The sequence below is a fragment of the Podarcis vaucheri genome (assembly GCF_965113315.1).
Source record: "Podarcis vaucheri genome assembly, chromosome: 16".
Taxonomy (NCBI): Eukaryota; Metazoa; Chordata; class Lepidosauria; order Squamata; family Lacertidae; genus Podarcis; species Podarcis vaucheri.
The window spans coordinates 11978622-12000843 of NC_138754.1; the positions used below are offsets into that span (position 1 = coordinate 11978622).

The 22222-nt window shown below is 48.0% G+C and overlaps 1 protein-coding gene and 1 long non-coding RNA gene across 8 annotated transcripts in view; one reads left to right on the forward strand and one right to left on the reverse strand.

Moving 5' to 3' along the window:
* Positions 1-3581: 3581 nt before the first annotated feature.
* Positions 3582-22222, forward strand: part of EML3 (EMAP like 3) — a gene marked incomplete at its 5' end in the record, with an annotated part of 41555 nt that continues 22914 nt past the window's right edge. Inside the window, 6 exon segments of the mRNA XM_082202088.1 lie at positions 3582-3599; positions 3601-3755; positions 3757-3866; positions 16012-16194; positions 16863-16962; positions 18136-18753. Of these exon segments, the coding sequence (XP_082058214.1) occupies positions 3582-3599; positions 3601-3755; positions 3757-3866; positions 16012-16194; positions 16863-16962; positions 18136-18753 (1184 nt within the window).
* On the reverse strand, positions 5077-14683 carry LOC309520780. Of its 7 annotated transcripts, XR_014214408.1 has the most exons (4): positions 14611-14673; positions 10323-10616; positions 6871-7290; positions 5077-6678 (listed from the first exon to the last, which is right to left on the reverse strand). It is a non-coding gene; the product is annotated as an uncharacterized lncRNA (long non-coding RNA). The 7 variants fall into 7 exon arrangements; XR_014214407.1 differs by lacking the exon at positions 10323-10616 and having other exon boundaries at positions 14554-14683; XR_014214409.1 differs by lacking the exons at positions 10323-10616; positions 14611-14673 and adding an exon at positions 13301-13388.

Here is a 22222-nt window from a genome sequence, read left to right on the forward strand (position 1 = left end):
TATTCTTTCTGGGTTAGCGGAGTCTGTAGCCTGAAGCGTATGTAACCTGAGGTACCACTGTATCTATATGGCAAAAGCTCCTTTGCTTGGCCAAAGGAGCTAGGGCAAGCTATAGGCATGCCTGGTCATCTATTTCATGGGCTTATTTTGAGGACAGAGGTGATGGTGGGCAAATCCTCCTTCTGAGGGTAGGCAGTTTATGATTTGCTGAGGCCCACAAATTCAGAGAATAGGCAGACTTCAGGCTTGCAGGATCAACAAAACAGCCAGTGAAAGCTGTTCCAGTCAGGCTAAGGAAGTGCTGCCCCACCAATCTGTAGTCTTCCTACAGACTGCCTCCACTTGCCTGCCTTCTGACTTACCAGCTGCCTAGGGGATGGCAGCAACTGACAGCTCCCTCCATCAGAGTTGTTGCCTGACAGAACTTGTCAGGGAGGAGGTGGAGGACAAAGCTAGAATTGGTTGGCTCTGCCTGCCATTGGATCTGGCGCCACCTACTGGTGGGCTCCCTCCCTTCAGCCCAACCAGTCCCAATGGGCACCAGCCACCACTGAAAAGAACCCAAGGTCTGCCAATCAGAGCTGGGTGCAAAATAATGGGGCAAGTAATTTGCGCCCCCTAACCTGGGGCAAGGCAAGTAATTTGTGCCCCCTAACCCCTAACCTGCCGCCGCTGCCAGCTTCTTCTTGCTGCTGCCTGGTCTGGTCTGGTGTGGTTCTCTCCCGCACTCAGCGCTGCGCTGGGCGGCTGCTGCACTGTCCCTCCCCCAGATAGTCCCTCGCTCTCTCTCCACACCGCACGCCTGGCACCCACCCCCTCCACAGTGGGCGGCAACCCAGCGGCTCGGATCGGATTCGCACAGCCAGCACTGCAGTGAGAGAGAGTGAGTGAGCCAGGTAGGGGCAAAGAGCTGCGAGTGCAAGCGCCCCCTCCCCCAGATGTTGCGCCCGGTGTGGCCGGGCCCCCCTGCACCCCCCACGCTACGCCACTGGGTATAGCAGATGGCAAAGGAGCCCAAACTCTAAGTGGAAGTGGAGCTAATGATAAGCAGAGAAAACTGACTCAAGGTTTCTCCCCATCCTTTCCCCTGTTGAACTCTACAAGGCCAATACTGAGATTAAGGAGGAGGAACATCAGTGCTTATCCGGAGCACTGATAAGCAGTGCTAACCCCTGGGATGGATGTACGTAAGGAGTCTGGCATGTTGGGGTTGGCAGGATGCCTCCTAAGAACATTCAAAGGGCCTGGCTGCTGGATCAATGGCCCAACAAGGTCAGCATCCTGTTCTCACAGTAGCCAACCACAGTGCCCACCTTCGATTCCCAGCAACTGTTATTATTCAGAGGCATACTGCCAGTTCCGACGTCTCTGGCCTCTTATTTACAGAGAGTCCAGGGGGTGGCACTGCTTGCCTGCTTCCTCCTCAGTTTCGCTTTTGTAAAATTCAGCAGAGAGGAGGAGGAGGGGAATGGGGACAAAAAAAAGAGAGAGATTGAGTTGGCTCTGTCATTGGCTCTGGCGCCACCTACTGGTGGGCTCCCTGCCTGCCACCCCATTGGTCCACACTAACCTGTGCTCTGACCAGCAGCAAGGACTCTTAATAGCGCAGGTATGACGAGCCAGCAAAGACTCCAACTCCTATCAGCCCCAGCCAGCATGGCCAATGGTCAGGGCTGATAGAAACTGAAGAGGTGGTGACATAGGCTCCCCCATCCCTGGGTCAGTGTGATGTAGTGGTTAGAGCACTGGACTAGGATCTGGGTGACCAGGGTTCAAATCCCCACTCAGCCATGAATGTCACTGTGCAACCCTGTGAGGGGGGACAGTCACAGCCTCTCAGCCTAGCCTAACTCACAGGGTTGTTGCAGGGATAAAGAGGAGAAGCTCATATTCCAGCTTGAGCTCCTCAGAGGTGTGATATAAACCCAATTGCTTTCAGTTGCTGTTTGTTAGGTACTGAAGTTCTCACCCTGGGCCAACAGGGGGATACTGTAGATAGTTCAGGTCCACATATGCAAATAAGGGATCGAAAGTGACATTCAGTGATTGGATAGTTACAGAAAATGGATACTGTTGCATTCTTGTGGAGCTCTATATAAGCAGGCTCGCTGAAGCCTTCAGTTCAGTTCTGTTCTGGCCTGTGAATAAACAAGAGCTGTTTGAAGAATCGCTGTGTCGTCTGATATGTTCACCCACAACTTAACACTGGTGATGAGGATGGGATGGATGGACAACAGAGCACAGCCAGATGCAGCCACCCTCTGAGTGGAGCTGAATCACTGAGCTGAATCACTGAGCAAAATCACTGAACAGAACCAATTCAGAGCTGACTGTTCTGGCTAGAGCACTGTGTTCCATCCATCGCCCTCCACGCCGGCATCGGAACCATGGATTCACTTCTGGCTCTACCGCCGTTTGCGCCAGCCTCTGAATCATGGGACTCCTACCTCGCTCAGTTCGACTGCTACCTCCAAGCCAACGAGCTGACGGAAGTATCACAGGAATGTAAGCGGGGCCTATTCCTCAGCCTCTGTGGGCCTGAGGTGTTCGAGACGGCCCGAGCATTGGTTGCGCCTGTAGCATATGTTCACCCACAACTTAACACTGTTGTTTTTGATTAGTCAAGAGGTATGCCAATGTTATTAACTAAACAAAAATGATCAATGTCATCATCTGAGCATGAGGCTCTTGAACAGGGGTCAGCAACCTTTTTCAGCCGTGGGCCGGTCCACCATCCCTCAGACCCTGTGGTGGGCTGGACTATATGGGGGGGGGGAATGGACGTATTCCTATGCCCCACAAATAACCCCGAGATGCATTTTAAATAAAAGCACACATTCTACTCATGTAAAAACATGCTGATTCCGAGATCGTCTGCGGGCCGGATTGAGAAGGCGATTGGACCGCATCCGGCCACCAGGCCTTAGGTTGCCTACCCCTGCTCTTGATCTTCAGGGCATAGCTGTCAACCTTCCCTTTTTTGCAGGAAATTCCCTTATTCCAGCACCGCTTCCCGCTGCTATCCTGGATTGTTAGATATCCTGTAGACTGTCTCCGGGACAGGTGAGGCTGCTGATCCCTTATTTTCAAATCTGAAAGTTGACAGCTATGCCTCAGGGTCGTGGGTTCGAGCCCCACCTGGGGTGAAACATTCCTGCATTGCAGGGGGTTGAACTAGATTGACCCTTGTCCCTTGTGGTCCCTTCCAACTCTACAACCCTATGATTCTATGACCATCTTGCCTGCCTGCCTGCTTTCCACAGCCCCTTCCGTTCTCCATGGAGAAATCACGGGTTAGGAGGACTTTTCCAGCTCCCTTCGATCAATTGGAGAACCTCCAGCGAATATCTCCCACCGCTGCCCCCTCTCCCCACTTTCCAATTTGGTCCAGCGGAGCGCCGGGGTCCCGCCGCCCCTTCATCTCCCCGCTGGCCAGTTCTTTCCTGCGGGCCCCCAGCCGAGCGCTTGAGAAACTAACTTTTTTTTTTTTAAGTCAAAAACAAAAAAATCCCAGCTAGGCGCGAGCGAAGACAGCGCGATGCAAGACTTGTGTGTTTTTTTCTCCTCTCCCTGCAAGGGAAATGACATACCGCCCTTCTTGCTTCCTGGGGGTGGGGGGAGCCCGGCCCCAGCAGCGCGATCGGGACAGGGCGGGCGCTTCTGCTGCTTTTGCTGCCGCCGCCGCCTCCGCTCGCCGCTTCCCGCAAGTCCCCGGGACCTTTCTGGCTCCTCCATCCCCTGGCTCATTCGCCTGGCGAGGAGGGGGACCGAGAAACACGCGATCGCCGGCTCGAGAGCGCATGGAAGCGCGGCGCGGCGCTGCTCGGCCACCACCATGGACGGCTACCCGGAGCGCAGCCCCAACGGTGAGCTTGTGATTTATTCTGATTTTATTTTTGCTTTGCCCCGTGCAAAGATCCGACGCCCTCCATTTCCTCCCCGTCGGGGGGAACTTGCGGAACAGGAGCGCGGAGGAGAGTTGCCTCGCGCCCTGACGCGAGGCGGCGCTGGAGAGAGGTGGGGCAACAGAAGCGGGGCGAGGTTGCCAAGCGGGTTGAAACGGGTGCAGCGCGATCTCTCCCCGCGACATCCTTGCTTCCCCCCCACTCCCGGATGATGTCGGGTTGGGAGCGCAGAGGATTGGAGATCGCCTCCGCCCCGCGCCCAACAACACAAACGCGGATACTTGTGGCGTAAAAACAAACAAACACGTGGGTGAAGCTGCCACCCGCGTTCAACGTCTTGGAGAATTTAAAAGGGACACAGCAAGCCTTACATCGGAGTAAACAAACGAAGGATCGAGTTGTCCAGCTTATAAACTTAGGCATGCTCACTTGGGCGTTAAAGCTGAACGCGCTTACTGAGTGGTAGACCCCATAGAACACAGTGGATTTGATATTATTATTATTATTGTTGTTGTTGTTGTTGTTGTTGTTGTTGTTGTTGTTATGCCTGCTCTGCTGCTTTTATGGAATAAACAAGCAAAGAATCCAGCTCCCCCCAACTTGCAATTATTACTCCTTTCCAAGCACCTTAAAACCACTAGACTGTGATTTGCAGATGTACAAAGTTTCAGGGGGCATTGCGTTGTTGAGCAAGGGCAGATTCTGTTGCTGTTAAGGAGCTCGGAGGCATAGGGTAAGGGAGAGTCGTGTGCCTAGTGCATGCAGTGTATGGTTGCAGAGGAAATGTGGGTTGGTTTGGTGGGAAGGGTTTGGGAAGTACGCACTGTGTGAATCTCTCCCGGGGGAAGCAGGAGGTTTGTGTGTGTGTCCCTGTGTAAACATAGGAGGAGAAAAGTGTTGTGTATGTATATGTGTGTGAGGTTCTGTGAGCAGAGTTTCCACACTGGAAATAACATGCAGCCTGTGTGCAAGAGCATTGTGCATATGAGGTTTGCCCATGTGGTTTTTCCCCATCTTTAATCTGAGAAGCATGTGCAATTGTCTTGTGGATGCAGATTTCCACAGGTCTACAGTTAGTATGTTGGAAGACGCTGCCCTCTGTAGTACCTGTGGTTGCTGGACTACAACTCCCATCTACCCCTGATCATTGGCCATGCTGGCTGGGGCTGATGGGAACTGAAGTCCAAGAGCGTTTGTAAGGTCATGGGCTCCCCATCTCTGCGAAATGTCAGTGCTTTTAATATGTGATCCCTGGTAGGTTGGGACAAGATTGGTCTAGAACAGGGTACAGGGAAACTGTGACCCTCCAGATGTTGCTAGACATCTACCATCGGCCTTGATCATTGGCCATACTAGTGCGGACTGATGGGAGTTGGAGTTTAGCAGTATTTGGAGTTGGCACCAAGCTTTCCGACACACACAAACACACACACACACACACACACTACCCTTTCCACTTCTCCCCCAGTGTTTTGTTGTTTATTAGGCAGCAATGTCTACACGTGCACACTCCCCTTTGCTAGAATGACAGGCTGCCCCCTCCCTTCTAAAGCTAAATAGCGTCAATATTTATAATGCCTTCTAAAAGCACCAAAATTTCCTTCCATGTTTGTGCATGATAGAATCTTTATCCCTGCAAATCTACAGTGGTTTTTTCTTCCTTCTGTTCCTAGGCAAAGAACCTGTAGGGATTCGTTCCCTGCTTGGGATACATTTTTGCATATAAACAAATTCACTCACACCCTGACATACTTCTCATTAGTCCTGAGGCTTAGAGGAAGCCACATATTGCAACATCTGGAGTCAGAGTCAGTAAAGCAGGACATGACCAGTGTGGATGTGGGGCGGAGCTTCTACATTTTACGAAATCAGGAGCCACCAATTGAGTTCATCGCTTGCCCCCAAGCATTTAAAGCAAAACCCACCTCAAGAAATATTGAGAACTGCAGTTTGTTAAGTGTGCTGGGAATTGTAGCTCTGTGAGTTCCCAGGATTCTTTTAGGGGTTTATAGTGTGTAATCCTATTTGTTTCATCTTTATTTGTTGAGTGAGACATAAAACCCCACCCTGCGTTTAGGGCCTGGAGTGGGCAACCCTTTTCATTTTCTAGGCCACTTGTCTTTTTTACAAAAGCAAGTATTACTTGTTTAATCATATTCATATCCCTCCCTGTCCTACGAAGAGCTCAGGTCTGCTGCTTGTCATATTATCCTGCACAACAACAGCCCTGAGAGGTAGGTTAGGCTTAGAGAAAATGACTTGAGCACGACCACCTAGTTTGCTTCATGGCTAAACGAAGACACAAAGCTTTTTTTGTTTACCACCCTTTGACCATGACCTGAGAACAAAACAGGGAGACTAGAGGGGTGATATGCGCTAACTAATATGTATTAAGAGATCTTCATTTGTGACTGTAATTTCGAGCGGCAGTTTTTCACTGGGGTTCCTCAGAAGCTTATCAGTGAGAAGATTAGTCAACAGTGCACAAGATTTCCTGTCTTATCCGTCATTGCTACCCATCAGATGCGCAGCTACAGAGGAGTATTTGGTGTGAGCAAGAGGCATTATCAGTTCAGAAGAAGCAGTTGTGATGAGGCCTAAATCTCTAGGATAGTGCCCCATGTGAAATGAGCAGACTCATAGAACATATCCCAGAATCCTTTGCAACCAGCTGTGATTCAACAGGGAACATACAGTATAAGTTACCCCAATGGTGGGAAGCTTTATAAAAAAAAATCTCAACCCAACTGGGTTAGAAACAATAATGTTCTGCCTAGTTTTTTGTTGTTGTTGTTTAGTCGTTTAGTCGTGTCCGACTCTTCGTGACCCCATGGACCAGAGCACGCCAGGCACTTCTGTCCTCCACTGCCTCCCGCAGTTTGATCAGACTCATGCTGGTAGCTTCAAGAACACTTTCCTTTCGCTTCCATGCATATCCGCAACTGAGCGTCCTTTCGGCTTCTGCCTAGTTTAGCAGAGTAGTTAATAGTGTGACCTGGAAAGTCCCTCATTCAAATCTTGCCTCAGATAGTGTCTCACTACTAGGTGTAATTAGGCAAAACTAGAGAGATAATACAGGCCTACTTTCAAAGGCTGTTGCTTGCAGGGTATTACTTTACCAACATGAACAAAGAGCTCTGAACACCTGAAATACACTATATATAACACCTAATTTAGCCGCAGCTGAATCCAAAAACTAGCCCCTCCTTTTGCCAGTATAATGAGATTGCAGTCTCGTTCTTCGGCTTCCAACGCCAGGTGTGTTATATTGCCCAGGCTGGTCTTTCAAGTGGTGTGTCATAAATTGGGCCTTCCTGGACAGGTTCCTGCTTTTGGTTCAAACATACTGGTGGAGAGCGGACTTCATGCTCAAAACCAAACTTTCCTGGAAAAGAGAAATTATGTTTGAGTGTATTGAGACGCAACTGCCTTGTGCATTTAAAACAGTATTCTACCACTTTGAACAGTAATGGCTTCCCCCAAAGAATTGTGGGAACTATCCTTCATTAAGGATGCTGAGTGTTGTTAGAAGACCCCTATTCTCCTCACAGAGCTACAGCTCCTGCTAACATTGTGCCTTGCAGCCAGAGTTGTGAAATCCAGAGCGGCTCAGTCTCCTGATTGCATCTCATCCTTCACCCTTTGGCCTACTTCTTTTTTGGCCTGCTCTGCCAAACATAAAGCAAGTCAGCAAGATCAAATTATTTCTTTTGGATTGAGTTATCCAGAATCAGTTTGCCACTCTCTTGTTCCTCCTTGCTTGCAGTTCCTCACCTGAATTCGGATTGTGCAAATGTACATTTTGTGAATGTGCATTGGAGGAATGGAGCAGGGGAAACCAGACCCCTCACTCACTGAGTAAGGTGCCTCCCCTGACCTGCAAAATTGTGTAGATTGAATCAACCTCCAAAGTTATATGAGAGAAATAACTGAAGCAGTAGCAGATCACAGGAGTTTGAGAGTGTGTCAAGAAACACAGGCGCTACCGTATACTGAGGTCACATCCACACCATACATTTAAAGTACATGACTTCCCACAAAGAATCCTGGGAAGTGAACTATAGTATGTGAAGGGTGCTGGGAATTATAGCTCAATCCCCAGAATTCTTTGGGGAAGCCATTAAATGTATGGTGTGGATCTGATCCTGAGGCAATCCATTGGTCCACCAGCACTGTATTGTCTACACTGACTGGCAGTGGTTGTCCGGGGTTTCAGATGGGGGTTCTCACTACTTGTTTGGGAATACCAGGGACTGAACCTGGGACCTTCTGCATGCCAAGCATAGGCTCTACCACTGAGCTAAGCCCCTTCTCCTGTGGGCTCTTTCTCAAGAGAAATATAGACAATGCTCTCTTTGCAGAATTTGGTTGGGTTTTTTTTGCCTCATTCTGCTCTTGATTTAAAGTCGTCTTCTTTGTAGTGGAAATAAGAGTTAGGTGGGTCTTATCCTTCTCACCTACAACAGACGGACACACTTATTAATTTACTCTTTCTTTCTCTCTCTCTCTCTCTCTTACACGCACACACACACACATTCTGTTCCCCAACTGGGTGCTGAGATAAACTGTGGGTGTCTTCGCCCCCTTCCTCTCTCCATATGTAGCCCGGCAACCGGAAGTGACTGAGCCAGACATGAGTAGCTGGGAAAACCCCAGTCAGACCTAACTCAGCCTTGTGAAGGCTACAATTGCAAATATATATATATATATTAAGAATTTCAAAATGAGTTTTAAAAAAAAAATTGTATCTGCAGTGCTTGGGAAAAACGGACACCTAGTTATGTCACCTGGCACAAGAAATATTGTGGTTTAACACATATAAAGACTTAGGTTTGCCACATAAGAATTTCAGAATTGTGGATGGGTGGGACATGAATTTATTAATAAAATTAGGACACTTTTTTGCATCTGTGGTGCTGGGAGTGCAGGGGGGGCGGCAGCACCCAGTTATGTTGCTTGACGCGTAAAGTGTTGTGGTTTAACATCTATGGAAACTACATTTGCCACAAAAGAATTTCACACGGGGAAACTCCCCCCTTTTAATCAGTGATGTTTTTTAAAAAGGGCACACTCGGTTATGTTGCTTGGCCTGTGAAGCATTGGTGTTTAACACATAACGGATACTTATTTTATTTATGTATTTACGTACTTATTTATTAGACTTATATACCACCCTTCATCACAAGATTTCAGGGCGGTTCACAAGATAAAATACTTTCCAGTCTAAGATGCTGTGCCATTTCAGAGACTGGAAGTATATATATATAGTTGACAGCCTCAATTTCAAAATGACTTGGCTCTCTTCTCCACCCCCTCTGAAGCCAAGGAGAGGCTTAGGAAGTGCCTGTCCCCGAAGGTTTAATTCCTGAGATGAGCACCTTGCCCAAAAATGTCACCCAACGTGTTTGGCGGGGAGGGTGGAGGGCGTGTGTGAGTGTGGGGGCGATCTTTCTAATGGAAACTGAAAGGCCCAAGAGGGAGCAGGAGGATGCTCTGGCATTTCATGCACACAGCACACCAGGGCCTGGGCAAGGCTATAAGACTCCTGAAATCCTGTATTTCTTTATTGGTTTTGGGGTGTGGAGCAGGGAAGGTGTGGTGTAGAGTTCCTCAGAGTCAGGCCCTGTCAGAAGGTGAGACCAGGAAGCAGAAATTTGAACTAAGAACCTTCTGCCTTATTCTGTAGACTGGGGTGGTGGATCATCAGGCCCAGGGGCTGAATTTGGCCCTTAAGGACTCTCTATCTGGCCCTTGGAACTCTCCCAGACTGCACATCCTCTCCTTAGGCTGCATCCTGAACTGGCCTTGCTTCATACCCCAAAATGATTTTTTTTTGATGGAATGTGCCCTTGAATTCTCATAATGCTTGCCTGAATGGAGGATAAAGTGGGTGTGTATGTGCAGAAGCAAGTCTATTGTACAAAGGTAAAATTAACATTTATTGCTCCGCCTACTTTTGCTTCTGGCTCCACCCACTGCTGGTAGTGGCCCTCGGTAGGCTGCCTAGAAGAGAATGTGGCCCTTGTGTTGAAAAAAACTTCCCTACTCCTGCTGTAGATGCCACAGGGCACCATTCTTGAAAATATGTGGCTGAATGAGGATTTGAACTTGGAATGCAAACTTCCCATTCTAACACTGACCATTGGTCTAGTCTGAAATTTCAGTGGGCAGGCAAGGCCCTCCTGCCCTATCCCTTCCCCTTTTAAGTTGACCATACTGGGGGCGAGGGAGATGTGAATTGAAAAGGTCACAGGAAAAAATGCCTTTTTGTTTAAGGGTTTTTGGGGGGTGAGTGTGCAGAGGAGAAAAATATGGACAAAGCAGAGCCTGTTTGGGCTATTATTTATCTTTAAAGCCCATCTGATTTCTGTGTTCCTCAGCACAGAGACGAAATAAGTCTCAATTATTTTTTTGTACCAGCTTCTCAGATCCAGGCTTCTTTTGAGTCCTCTCCACATCCTCTTTTTGTTGGACAGAGGCCTTCTTTACCACCCACTTCTCAGTCTTTGGTGGGGGGGGGTTAGCTGAGAGAGAGGAAGGAGGCGATGTGGTTTCATCAAGGGGGGTGGTATATCCAACAAGAAAATAACCCCAGCAAGTCTTGCTCTTTGGCTCAGGCTGGAAAACACTTCGGTCTGCTTCGTCGCATGCGGCAAGGTTGCCAGCTCCCTCTGTTTTCTTTGTATAACTTCCAGCTGGTGTGTTTGGTACCTTGAAGAAGAAGGGGAGGGGGGAATCGGAATACTGCACTATTTTATATTTGCATCCACTCCCATACATTGCGAGCTATTTATGAGCCATTGAGAGTCTCTTGCTCCATAATGGCAAGATCTGGGGCACAGCGAGATCCTCTATGTGCAATTTCCTTCTCACTCTTGCAGTCCTTTTCCTATAGCCTGGATCGGGGTAGGCAAGCTAAGGCCCGTGGGCCAGAATCGGTTCAATCGCCTTCTAAATCCGGCCCGCGGATGGTCTGGGAATCAGCGTGTTTTTATATGAGTAGAATGTGTCCTTTTATATAAAATGCATCTCTGGGTTATTTGTGGGGCCTGCCTGGTGTTTTTACAAGAGTAGAATGTGTGTTTTTATTTAAAATGCATCTCTAGGTTATTTGTGGGGCATAGGAATTCATTCATTCCCCCCCCCAATATAGTCTGGCCCCTCCACATGGTCTGAGGGACGGTGGACCGGCCCACGGCTGAAAAAGTTTACTGACCCCTGGCCTGGATCATCCATGTGAAGTCCCCATCAATGCCTTTATCATCTCTCTCTCTCTCTCTCTCTCTCTCTCTCTCTCTCTCCTATAGCCCACCTTTTTTCTCTAAGTTTGATGTGGCATACGTGGTTTTCTCCCTTCTCATTTTGTCCGCACAACAACCCAGGTTAGTTTGAGAGGCAAACTACAGATTTGAACCCTGGTCTCTCCCAAGTCCTGATCTGACATTCTAACCACAGCACCCCACTGGCTTATGTTTATGCTTTTGTTGAGATGGGATGTGTCATATTAGCTGCAACAAGGCCTCTTACTTTCCTGGATGGAGAGAGGGGAGCATGTGTATTGAAATCTCTTCTGCACAGCTGGAATGAACCATGGTTGAAGTCATATCTATTGCTCCATCCACTTTTGTCTTTAGCACCGCCCACCACAGGCACGCAGCCCCTGGAAGGCTGTTAATGGGGGAAATGTGGCCCTTGGGCTGAAAAAGGTTGAGAGAATAAAATAAACTTATGGTTTATTAGTCCTGGCAAACAAAGCTATTCTGAATACAAGCTTATATATGGCCATTATGGAGTTGTGAGGTGTACGAAATGAAAGTCCAATAGTAGCACTGAAGAAGCAGCAGGAAGAAACCAAAGCCTGCTCAATAAGGAATCAGCAAGGGAAGAACGCATTGCCTTTCTGACTCCTGTCACCACAGTTACAAGTGTCATTGCTTTACTCCCAACAATAAGAACGTACCAAAGCCAGGGCATGTTGTTTGCTGAGGCAAAGTCTCAGCCCAGACAGGAAATATTTCCTAGCTGTTTTCCATCAAGAAGACCTTGGTTGGCCAGATATGCATTGAAGAAGAAGAAGAAGAAGAAGAAGAAGTAGTTACATCACTAAAAATGGAAGATGACAGAGGACACAAATTTGCATAAAATCTGCAAAAGTATAGCTGCAAATTGAGAAATAATTAAATAAAAACACATAGCACTTGCCTGCCTGCTCAGTCTACTGAAGAGCTGTGTAGCTAACTGTGGGTTGGCAATTTCAAGGCCACTCCTAACATCCCTTACTGTGGTTCCTTACCTTTAAACCAGACTTGGATTGGACAGCCCTCAAATAGAGGTCAGTTTAGAGAACTGTCCTCTGTAAAGATGTGCTTTTTAGTTTTTTGGGGGAGGCTTTTAGGTCCAGAGAAAAGGCGCATAATTAGGGGGGGGGGGCAAGATAAAGGTGTATCAAATTGGTAGATGGCCTGGAGAAAGTGGCCAGGCCTCTCTACTTTATGCAGATAGACAAACTAAGGTACATCTTGTTACCGGAAAAATCCGAGGGCTCCCTTGGACAAAAACAAAGACACCAACCAGGATAACTTAGAGCAAAACAGCAGCCTGTAGGCTTGGCCTTTATTGAACTGTTGCAACAGGGTATTCCCCTCACTTGCAGGAGAGAGGAAAGACCCAGAAAGATGGTGTGCAAGACCTTATAAAAACTTTTGAAATTCCCATCCTCTAGGTCAAGCCCACCCCCAGAAACATCATGCATACATTACAGAGAGGAGGGGTTGAGGGAGGAGTTGTGGTGGTAACCTGAGTGTCCTGTCACCTGGCTTTCCCCCTCCCCATGAGTCACTTCCAGGAGACAAAGGGGAGTTGGCAGTTTCCTGCCCCCAGAGGGAAGATCTGATCATTGTCCTTTGTTTCAGTCCATGCTGAATCCACTCCCATATGCAAGTTCTTTGTGATTTTGATTGTCTTCTGTCTGGGATTTTCAGGGTTGACATAGCAACTGGGCAGGGCTCCTGTGCATGTGCTGGGATGGTGAAGGGATTATGGCTGACCAGAACCAAGTCACCCCCCTTTGATAGTCCTTGTCAGATGGAGTAATATAAAAATGGAACAGTGCAAATCCGATGTATGGTTGATTTTCTATGAATTTATAACAGAAATGTGGCGTATGTAATGTGTGAGTGTGAGTGTGTGTGAAGTTTGTACAAACAGAATGATTGGGGTGGGGGGGTTCCTGCTACAATCTTCACACAACACATAGCTAAACTGTGGAATTTGTTCCTGCGAGATGTCTACCAACTTGGAGGGGAAGGTTATCAATGGTTATGTTCTACATACTCTTAAGGAGCCAATATAGCTCTGGATATCACTTGCTCAGAACAGGAAGTGCCAAGAGTTACTCTCGCACTCGGGTCCGGCTTGTAAGCTTCCCAGTTGGCCACTTTGAGAACAGGATGCCGAACCAGGTGGGCCTTTGGCCTGCTCCAGCCACCCTCTTATAGGTTATGGGAAAAGGGTAGTAAAGGGTTAAGCCATCTTGTGGTTTTTTTTAAAAAAAAAGCTTAATAAAGTTTCACAAACAATAAAAAGTTTCAAAAATTAAACATAAAAAACTACAAAAATGAAAAAATACAAAAAAACACATAAAGAATACACAACAGAAAACAATAGAAAACAGCTAACAGAAGAAGAGAAAAGAAGAAGAAAAAAGAAAAACAAAAAAGCAAAACAGAAAATAGGTTAGTATTTTCATATCTTATACTTCATTCACTAGTTTCTTGACCTCCTCACACCTCCCTTTTTGTATTCCAGTTCAAATATTTAATTCAGCAAGTCCTTACCCTATGGCATTTATCTTCACCTATTATAAATATAAATTTTCCAACTGTCAATCCCTATTTACATTTTCTTAGAAATCTTTTTACCAATACCACTTATTTCCCATCAGACATCGTTTTAACCTTTAACATCCATCCCTTGAACATTCATTAATTTTACAGTATTTCTGTAGATAGTCTTTAAATTTTTTCCATTCTTCTTCCACGACTCTTCTCAAGGGTTAAGCCATCTTGACACCCGTGGTCCTCTGCGTCTCCCACACATCCTTAGAGCACCCAGGGGGGCCGGGGGCCCATGTTGTGCAGTTGACGGTGGCGTCAGGAATGTCTAAGGCAGGAGTCGTTTCCTCCCGACTGCCACTGTCCTCCGCTGCCAGCACAAACAAGGCTGGCCGGGCATGAGGCAAGAACTGGGCTTGCTGCCTGCACAATGTGGGCCAGAGGACCTAGCTTGAACCAAGCAGGCCTCTCCTCTCCTCTCCTCTCCTCTCCTCTGCCTCCCTCCCTCCGTGAACTGTGGCACCCCAGGACGGGGGCCTTGTGCGGGAAACCTTAACCATCTCCCCCTGCCGTGTTAATTATAGACACTTGTGACCATTGTGGCTTCTGGCAAAACATGCGTTGTGTTTAAATGCAGCAAATAAGGGGCAGTTCTTCTTGGTATAGGAACACACAGACTCTGGAGCTACACAAAAGCCATCACTCGGAGGAACGCTGAAACAGAAAAGCTGCTCCTAGGGGTTTTTTTCATGTGGGGGCATGTTGCTATTATTGTAGGAGAGGGGAATCTGGGGCCTGAAAGTGGCCCTTCAGACCTCTCCACGTGGCCCTCTAAACTCTCCCTGGCCAGGCTCCCTCTCCACAGCCCTCACTGGCTCTGCTTCACAACCTTCTTGGGTTTTTTCCCCCTGGCTGGAATGTATCCTTGAACTCTGATAATGCCTCAGGCTTCTCTAGATGGAGGATCAAGGGTGTGTGTGTGTGTGTGTGTGTGTGTGTGTGTGTGTGTGTGTGTGTGTGGAAACTGGCCTAGTGTGCAAAGGGAAATTTTACATTCACTATTGCACCCACTTTTGCCTCAGACCTCGCCCGCCACTGGCATTTGGTTGCCCAGGAGGGAATGTGGCTCTTCGGGTCAAAAACCTTCCATATTCCTGATGTAGGGCTGCCAGTGTACCTGGTGTTTGCTTTTTATAGTAATGTAAACAGCTCTCTGCCCTGAGGACGTTACAGTCTGAAGTTGGAGGAACTGGTTTGGCACTAGGTTCAGGACAGACTTGTTTTTGGTTTTTTTAAAAAGCCTTTCTTTGGCGCAATGCAGAAATAACTTTAAGAAATACAAAATAAATCCATGCAGCATTCATCTAAAAGTGGCTAGCCCACATGGGACCCTTCAGACACAGAGACAGTATGTACTGTACCTACATAACAGATGCTGAGGACAAGCAATGGGGGAAAGGGGCAACCTTCCTTCTCTGCTCATAAGCTTTCCAAATGCATCTGTCTAGTTGTTGTTTTGGAAATGGCATGCAAAAGTAGAGCTTGGTCTAGTTTCTAGCAAGGCAATGCTTATGATACCTTAGGAACATGGGTAAACTCTGACTCGGGCTGTTTGTCCATCTAGTTCAGTACTGCCAACACTGACTGGTAGTGGGTCTCCGGGGTTTCAGGCAGGGGACATTCCCAGCCTGGCTTAGAGATGCCAGAATTTGAACCTGGCACCTTCCGCATACAAAGCAGATGCTTTCCCACTGAGCTACAGCTCTCCCCCAGTACAGTGGTACCTCAGGTTACATACGCTTCAGGTTACATACGCTTCAGGTTACATACTCGACTAACCCAGCCATAGTACCTCAGGTTAAGAACTTCGCTTCAGGATGAGAACAGAAATCATGCTCCAGCAGCGCAGTAGCAGGAGGAGGCCCCATTAGCTAAAGTGGTGCTTCAGGTTAAGAACAGCTTCAGGTTAAGAACAGACCTCTGGAACGAATTAAGTACTTAACCTGAGGTACCACTGTACATTATTAGATAGATCCCCAATTATAGATGAGGTTAATGTGGCCTAACCCTCTTACGGGTGTGGGGAACATTTGGCCCTCCAGATGTTGCTGAACTACAGCTCCCATCAGCCCCAGCAAGCATGGCCAGTGCCCTGGGATGATGGGAGTTGTAGTTCAGCAACATCCAGAGGGCCAAAGGTTCCCCTTAACCTGCCCTCCTGCATTTTAAAAGCACGGGTTCTCAAATCTAATCGCAGCTCCCTCCTTTGGCAGGTGAGAACCTCCTGGGTAGCAACACTATCCTGCGCCACCCGGCCTGGCTCACTGACCTCGATTCCCGACTCCGGAGCCAAGAGGAGGAGCTGACGCTGGTGAAGTCGGCGTTGGCAGACGCGTTGCGAAGGCTCAGCTTGTATGACCAGCAGATCCCTCTGCTCAGGCAACAGCTGCTTGAAGGTGAGGGTGTCAAGAGTCCCAACAGATGGGCAGCTATCTATTTGTTGGTTTGTTTCATAAAAATGTATACACTGCTTGATTGTTGAAAAAAAGGAAAGACCCTCAAAGCAGATGGTAGCTTTTAATCAGACGAAAGGTGCATATATACAGGTGAGGGGAGGTGAACCTTCCTAACTGTACCTCCCTGCTGTTAGGCACAGAAAATTACCGTATTTTTTGCTCTATAAGACTCACTTTTTCCCTCCTAATAAGTATGGGGAAATGTGTGTGTAGCTTATGGAGCGAATGCAGGCTGTGCAGCTATCCCAGAAGCCAGAACAGCAAGAGGGATTGCTGCTTTCACTGCGCAGTGATCCCTCTTGCTGTTCTGGCTTCTGAGATTCAGAATATTTTTTTTCTTGTTTTCCTCCTCCAAAAGCTAGGTGCGTCTTGTGGTCTGGTGCGTCTTATAGAGCGAAAAATACGGTATTCTCTTCATCTCAGGTCAGACCCCAGAAGTGAGCCATGGAGAGTGAGAAGTGCCTGGGTGAGCAGGGGGGGTAAAGTGGAGGTGGAAATCCCTGCTTCATGTGAAAATCAGACCCCATCCTCACATGGCAGGTTGCTTATAGCCATCAGATTGCTTCATGGGAATGGTTGCTTTAATTCAAATTCCTTTTTCACTGCAGCAAATTCCGGTCTGTCAGATACCAAAGATCCTGCACTCCTTCCACAGAACAATGGTGCTTTCTGGAGCCTGCCTGCTGCTTTCTCCAATGATTCTTTCAGGTACTTGCCAAGGGATCTTTGGGGGGGGGGAACTGAGGCCCCAGCAAAGACTGTGCTTATGGGACCATCTGCAGCTAACTCCCAAACCACGGAGGCTAGTCTGTTAGGGCCTGCCAGCCCTCAGCCAGCTCCCACCTGCCTGCCATCTTATTGATAACCAGCCTAGGAAGGTGGCCCTACCTGTTTCCTCCTCCTCAGTCACAGTCTTACTCATTGTAGGCAAGAAGGAGGATTAGTTGGCTCCACCTGCCATTGGCTCTAGCTCTGCGTACTGTACCTGAGAGTGTGGAAGTCAAAGGAGAGGAAGTGCTGTATAGTGGTTAACTAAGTGTGGTGGAGTGAATGAATGAATGTTTATTATTATGACTAATAGTAAAACCAGAATTTCAGCATAATTTTTTCATAAACATTAAAACGGACAAAGTGGAACTTGACAATCAATATACAGTACCAATTAAATAGATTTAAAATATGTATCCAAGGAAATATAAACTCAATGATTTTTTTAAAAACCCAGAAGAATTTGACCGTGAGCTGTGTCAATTTATGACTGTGGAACTGTGTGATGGAGTAGCTAACTATGTTGTTTGGTTGTAAGTTGCTTTGGGTTCCCTTGGGCAAGATAAAGTGATTCACAAATTTAAATAAAAACAACTGCCACTTCTGTTTGATGGAAATTCTATTGTTTTCTCAGCATCCCAAGCTGCATAATTTAGTCACAGAGAATATAATACCATTCTCCCCCCCAAAAAAACAACAACACAGAAGTGTTTTCTTGCACTTACTGCTCACTTTGATTTGTTATTACATTCACATCCCAACTTTCGTCCAAGGAACTCTCGTCCCCCTCCCATTTTATTCTCACAACAATTCTTTGAGGTTGGTTAGGCTGAGAGGCAGGGACTGGTTCAAGGTCACCCAGTGAGAGCTTCATGGCCAAGACGGGATTTGAACCCTGGTCTCCCAGGTCCTAGCCCAGCACCCTAACAACTACTCCGCCAGTGGCTCTGTTACCGCACAGTAATTGCATAATAACTCCATCATCTGGGAGCAAAGCTTGGCTTTCTGAAACACATCTGACATGTTGACTTTTTAAAGGGGTGTGAAGGGTGTTTACAAGGATGATTGAAACAAGCTGGCATCCCACAACTCACGTTGTGTTTTGGTTTGCAGGTCCACTATTGTGCAGCAACCTGGAGGCTACAGGGAGTCAGTGCCTTCAGCTGAAAGGGCCCAGGGCTCACCAAGGGTCAGCGTCGGGACGCAAACAGAGGAGTCCTCCATGCTGGAGGCAAAGCAGAGCCAGTACCTAAGCAACGGGCACCTTAAGCAGACGGAGAGCTCGGTGGTTCAAGGACAGACAGACCAAGCTCCTTCCACCCTTGGACAGACAGGCTTCACAGAGGGCTTAGCCAGTGGAGGCCCTCTGGAGACCGTTAAGAACTCCTTTGAGTTGCAGGCCGAGGGAGGAGGAGACCCAGGATTTGCCTTGGAGTTGCAAAATGTTCAGGAAAAGCAAAAGGTTCAGGAGGAACCCCAGGCTCGAGGCACTGGTTGCCACCTTCCTAGGACTTGCCCCCACGAAACTCAAGATGTCGGGGAGCCTCCCCTTGAAGACAGCAGAGACAAAGTCTCCTGCGTGGGGCAGTCCCAACCCCCAGCTCAGTCGCTGGGTCAGCTCCCAGCATCCCCTGAGCCTCCTTTGGAAGTGGGGAGCAGCAACAGCAGCAGCAGCACCCCTGCCTCACCAGTCCCAGCTGTGCAGAGTTTGATGTCCAGCAAGAAGGAGCTGTGAGTTTGAAGGCTGAGGGAACGGGGCTGGATTCTTCTGGGAGAGAACAGAAAGAGGGGCGAGGGTTTCATAAGGTTATGATTGCTCTGGATTTAGTCTTGTGGGTGTTTAAAAATAAATAAAAATCAGCAAAACTCTAGAGTCCTATTCCCAGATCCAAGAGAAAAAAGGTTGTTTAAGACATGGAGTCTATCTGCCAGAGACCATAGCTTCCCATATGCATATGCCTGGGTTTAAGGCTGGGCAGAGATGAGGTTTAGTTTAGTAGGTTGGAGCAGAGAGCCAGGATTCCTAGGTTTTCTGTCTGATTCTGGGTGCAGGGAAAGACCCACCCATGGCTTGATATTATGTGAAGAGACTGTGTGCTCCCTTCTCCCCTTGCATGATCTGATTCATTTATTTGCCTCCTTTTGTACATGTTTTTTAATTAAATTGACATATCCTGAAGAGTCTCTGCCAGTTAGTGTAGGCAGAGCAAGATGGACCAATGGTCTGACTTGATATGAGGTGGATTCCTGTGTTCCAGATACTAGGAGTGAGAGCAGTGCTATGTCTTTCTCCCTGAGCTCCTTAGCTTGGTGCCATCAGGTATGGCAGAGGATGTTGCTGCCCCATTGCTGCTGTTGAAGATCCAGCTGCCTGTTTAGTTGGATTCAGTACATTGAACATATGTGAACATATGTTCCACCCCTGGTGTGACTCACTTAGGATCAGGATGTGATCGTCCTGTGGCTTCCTGCACACCTGTTGAAAACTGATGAATCTACTGGATGGATTTAGGACATTGGCTGGGAACGTTTGTGGCCCAGTGGGACAGATCTTTACCTCTCCCCACCCCACAGGACAACTTTAGCAGGTGGGTGGGACCACCCACATGCCAATCATCTGACATCCTAACTGACAGCAGATGACAGACAGGTGGGTTGCCCCACCCACCTGCCAAAGTTGACCCACGGGATTGGGGGGAAATGGAGACCACTCAGGATTGAACTTCCCATTCACCAGCTGATAACGTGGTTCTCTCCTGCTCTCCAGCCAAATTTCTTCTGCTCCACGCCTGACACCAGCTGGACGTGGTTGGGGGCCAAATCAGGAGGGCTGGCGGGCCAAATCTGGTCCACAAGATGGAGGTTCCTGATTTAGGAAAAAGAGAAACACTGGGGCTGGTGCTGTCCATAGACAGCCATCTCAGGCAGTTGATTTTGGGTATCATGAAGGAAACAAAATGGGAGCCAGTTATTTATTTATTGCTCCATATTCCCTAGAATCATAGAATCATAGAGTTGGAAGAGACCACAAGGGCCATCGAGTCCAACCCCCTGCCAAGCAGGAAACACCATCAGAGCACTCCTGACATATGGTTGTCAAGCCTCTGCTTAAAGACCTCCAAAGTAGGAGACTCCACCACACTCCTTGGCAGCAAATTCCACTGTCAAACAGCTCTTACTGTCAGGAAGTTCTTCCTAATGTTTAGGTGGAATCTTCTTTCTTGTAGTTTGGATCCATTGCTCCGTGTCCGCTTCTCTGGAGCAGCAGAAAACAACCTTTCTCCCTCCTCTATGTGACATCCTTTTATATATTTGAACATGGCTATCATATCACCCCTTAACCTCCTCTTCTCCAGGCTAAACATGCCCAGCTCCCTTAGCCGTTCCTCATAAGGCATCGTTTCCAGGCCTTTGACCATTTTGGTTGCCCTCCTCTGGACACGTTCCAGTTTGTCAGTGTCCTTCTTGAATTGTGGTGCCCAGAACTGAACACAGAAGTGTCTGTCAGAGAAGAGGAGAGTCGTTTGTGAGATTTTCTGCCTCAGATGCCAAAATCGTGTGACCAACCTTGGGTCTGGTGTGTGTTGACTTGGGGATGCACACATTCACCTCGGGCAGCGGAATGTCTCAGGTCGGCCTTGTCTCTGGGTCACTTATTGTCCTGTGATTCACCCTTTCTCTCCCCCTCTACCATTCTGAGCTTCTTTTCCTGCTTGCTCTGAGGAGCCCGCCCCTTTCTCTCTTGGCTGAATTGAAGGTTTGGTAAAAACCAGGCTCTATTTGCAGCTGTGGGCAGAGCGTTGCCCCCACACCACAAGGCCAAAGGCGGCAGCTGCTGCTGCTTCTTCTTCTTCTTCTTCTTCTTCTTCTTCTTCTTCTTCTTCTGGCTGTGAAGAGCTCTTCCTCAGAAGAAAGAGCCTGTCTTCTGCTGCCACTGCCACTTCTCCTTAGAAGAAGAGGGTGACCAGGGTTGCTCCCTCTCAGTGGCCTAAAGCACCCTGAGGAGAAGCAAATCAGCCTATATCCGTGGGTGCAAAATAGACTCACAACATAAACAACTTCCGCTCTTGCAGGCAAAGGACAACAGGGGAGTTTTTGACTGCGGGATGCATCTCTGTTACTTATTTATTTTATTTAACACAATTTCTGTTCCACTGGATTTGTAAGCAAACCTCTGAGTGGTCTACAAAAACAATGATTGAGTTGCATCCATAAGAATGTAAGAAGAGCCTGCCCGCTGGATCAGGCCAGAGCCCCATCTAGTCCATCATCCTGTTTGCACAAAGGGAAGCCCACAAGCAGGAGATGAGCGCAAGGACCACACTGCAAACTTGTGATTCCCAGCAGATGGTGTTCAAAGCTCTACTAGCTCTGACAGTGAAGGTAGAACGAAGGCACTCTAAGCTGACCCACTAAAATTAATGGACCTGAGTTAGGTTTTGTCTGTTAATATCAATGGGCCTACCTGGAGCAGAGGTGCTTCCAGCTGACCTGTTTATTGAGGATTCTTTCCGATTTGTTTGCAGGGAGATTGGACAAAATTGGCTATTTGATGAACATTCCACTCTGATTTATTTGTGGGGAGCACCAGTCATGTTGCACGAAGGGGGGTTCCATCCCACCCTTCCCAGTGCATTTTCCTGTCCCTTTTCTTATTGCAAAAAGTCTGATCTTTCAGGGAAGTGAATTTGTTGTGCAAGAGCTCCAAGTCGGTTCTATTTGCACATCCTGAATTTGCCTATATGTTCTTGCGTCCCACCTGAAAGTAGCGACAGTCTAGCCCAGGGGTCTGCAACCCGTGGCTCCGGAGCCGCATGTGGCTCTTTTACACCTTTGCCGTGGCTCCGGGGCAGATACTAGCGAGGGGAGGAGGCGCACTGTGCGCCCCGACACTCCTCACTGTGGCGGGTGCTGTACTGGCTGTGACGTCGCATGGGGGCGGTGTGTGTGTTAGTCACACACCGTCCTGACGTCACCTTCCTGCCCGCTGTCAGATCAGACATTAAGGTAAGAAACAATATATGCAGTGTTATATTTGTTTTAAATGTCGCAATGGTTTTGCGGCTCCCAGGTTTTTTTCCTTCGGAAACGGGTCCAAGTGGCTCTTTTTGTCTTAAAGGTTGAAGACCCCTGAGCTAGCCCTATAGGACTAACGTTGGATACGACATCATAGTGGGGCACCTTACCTAGTCCCCCTTTC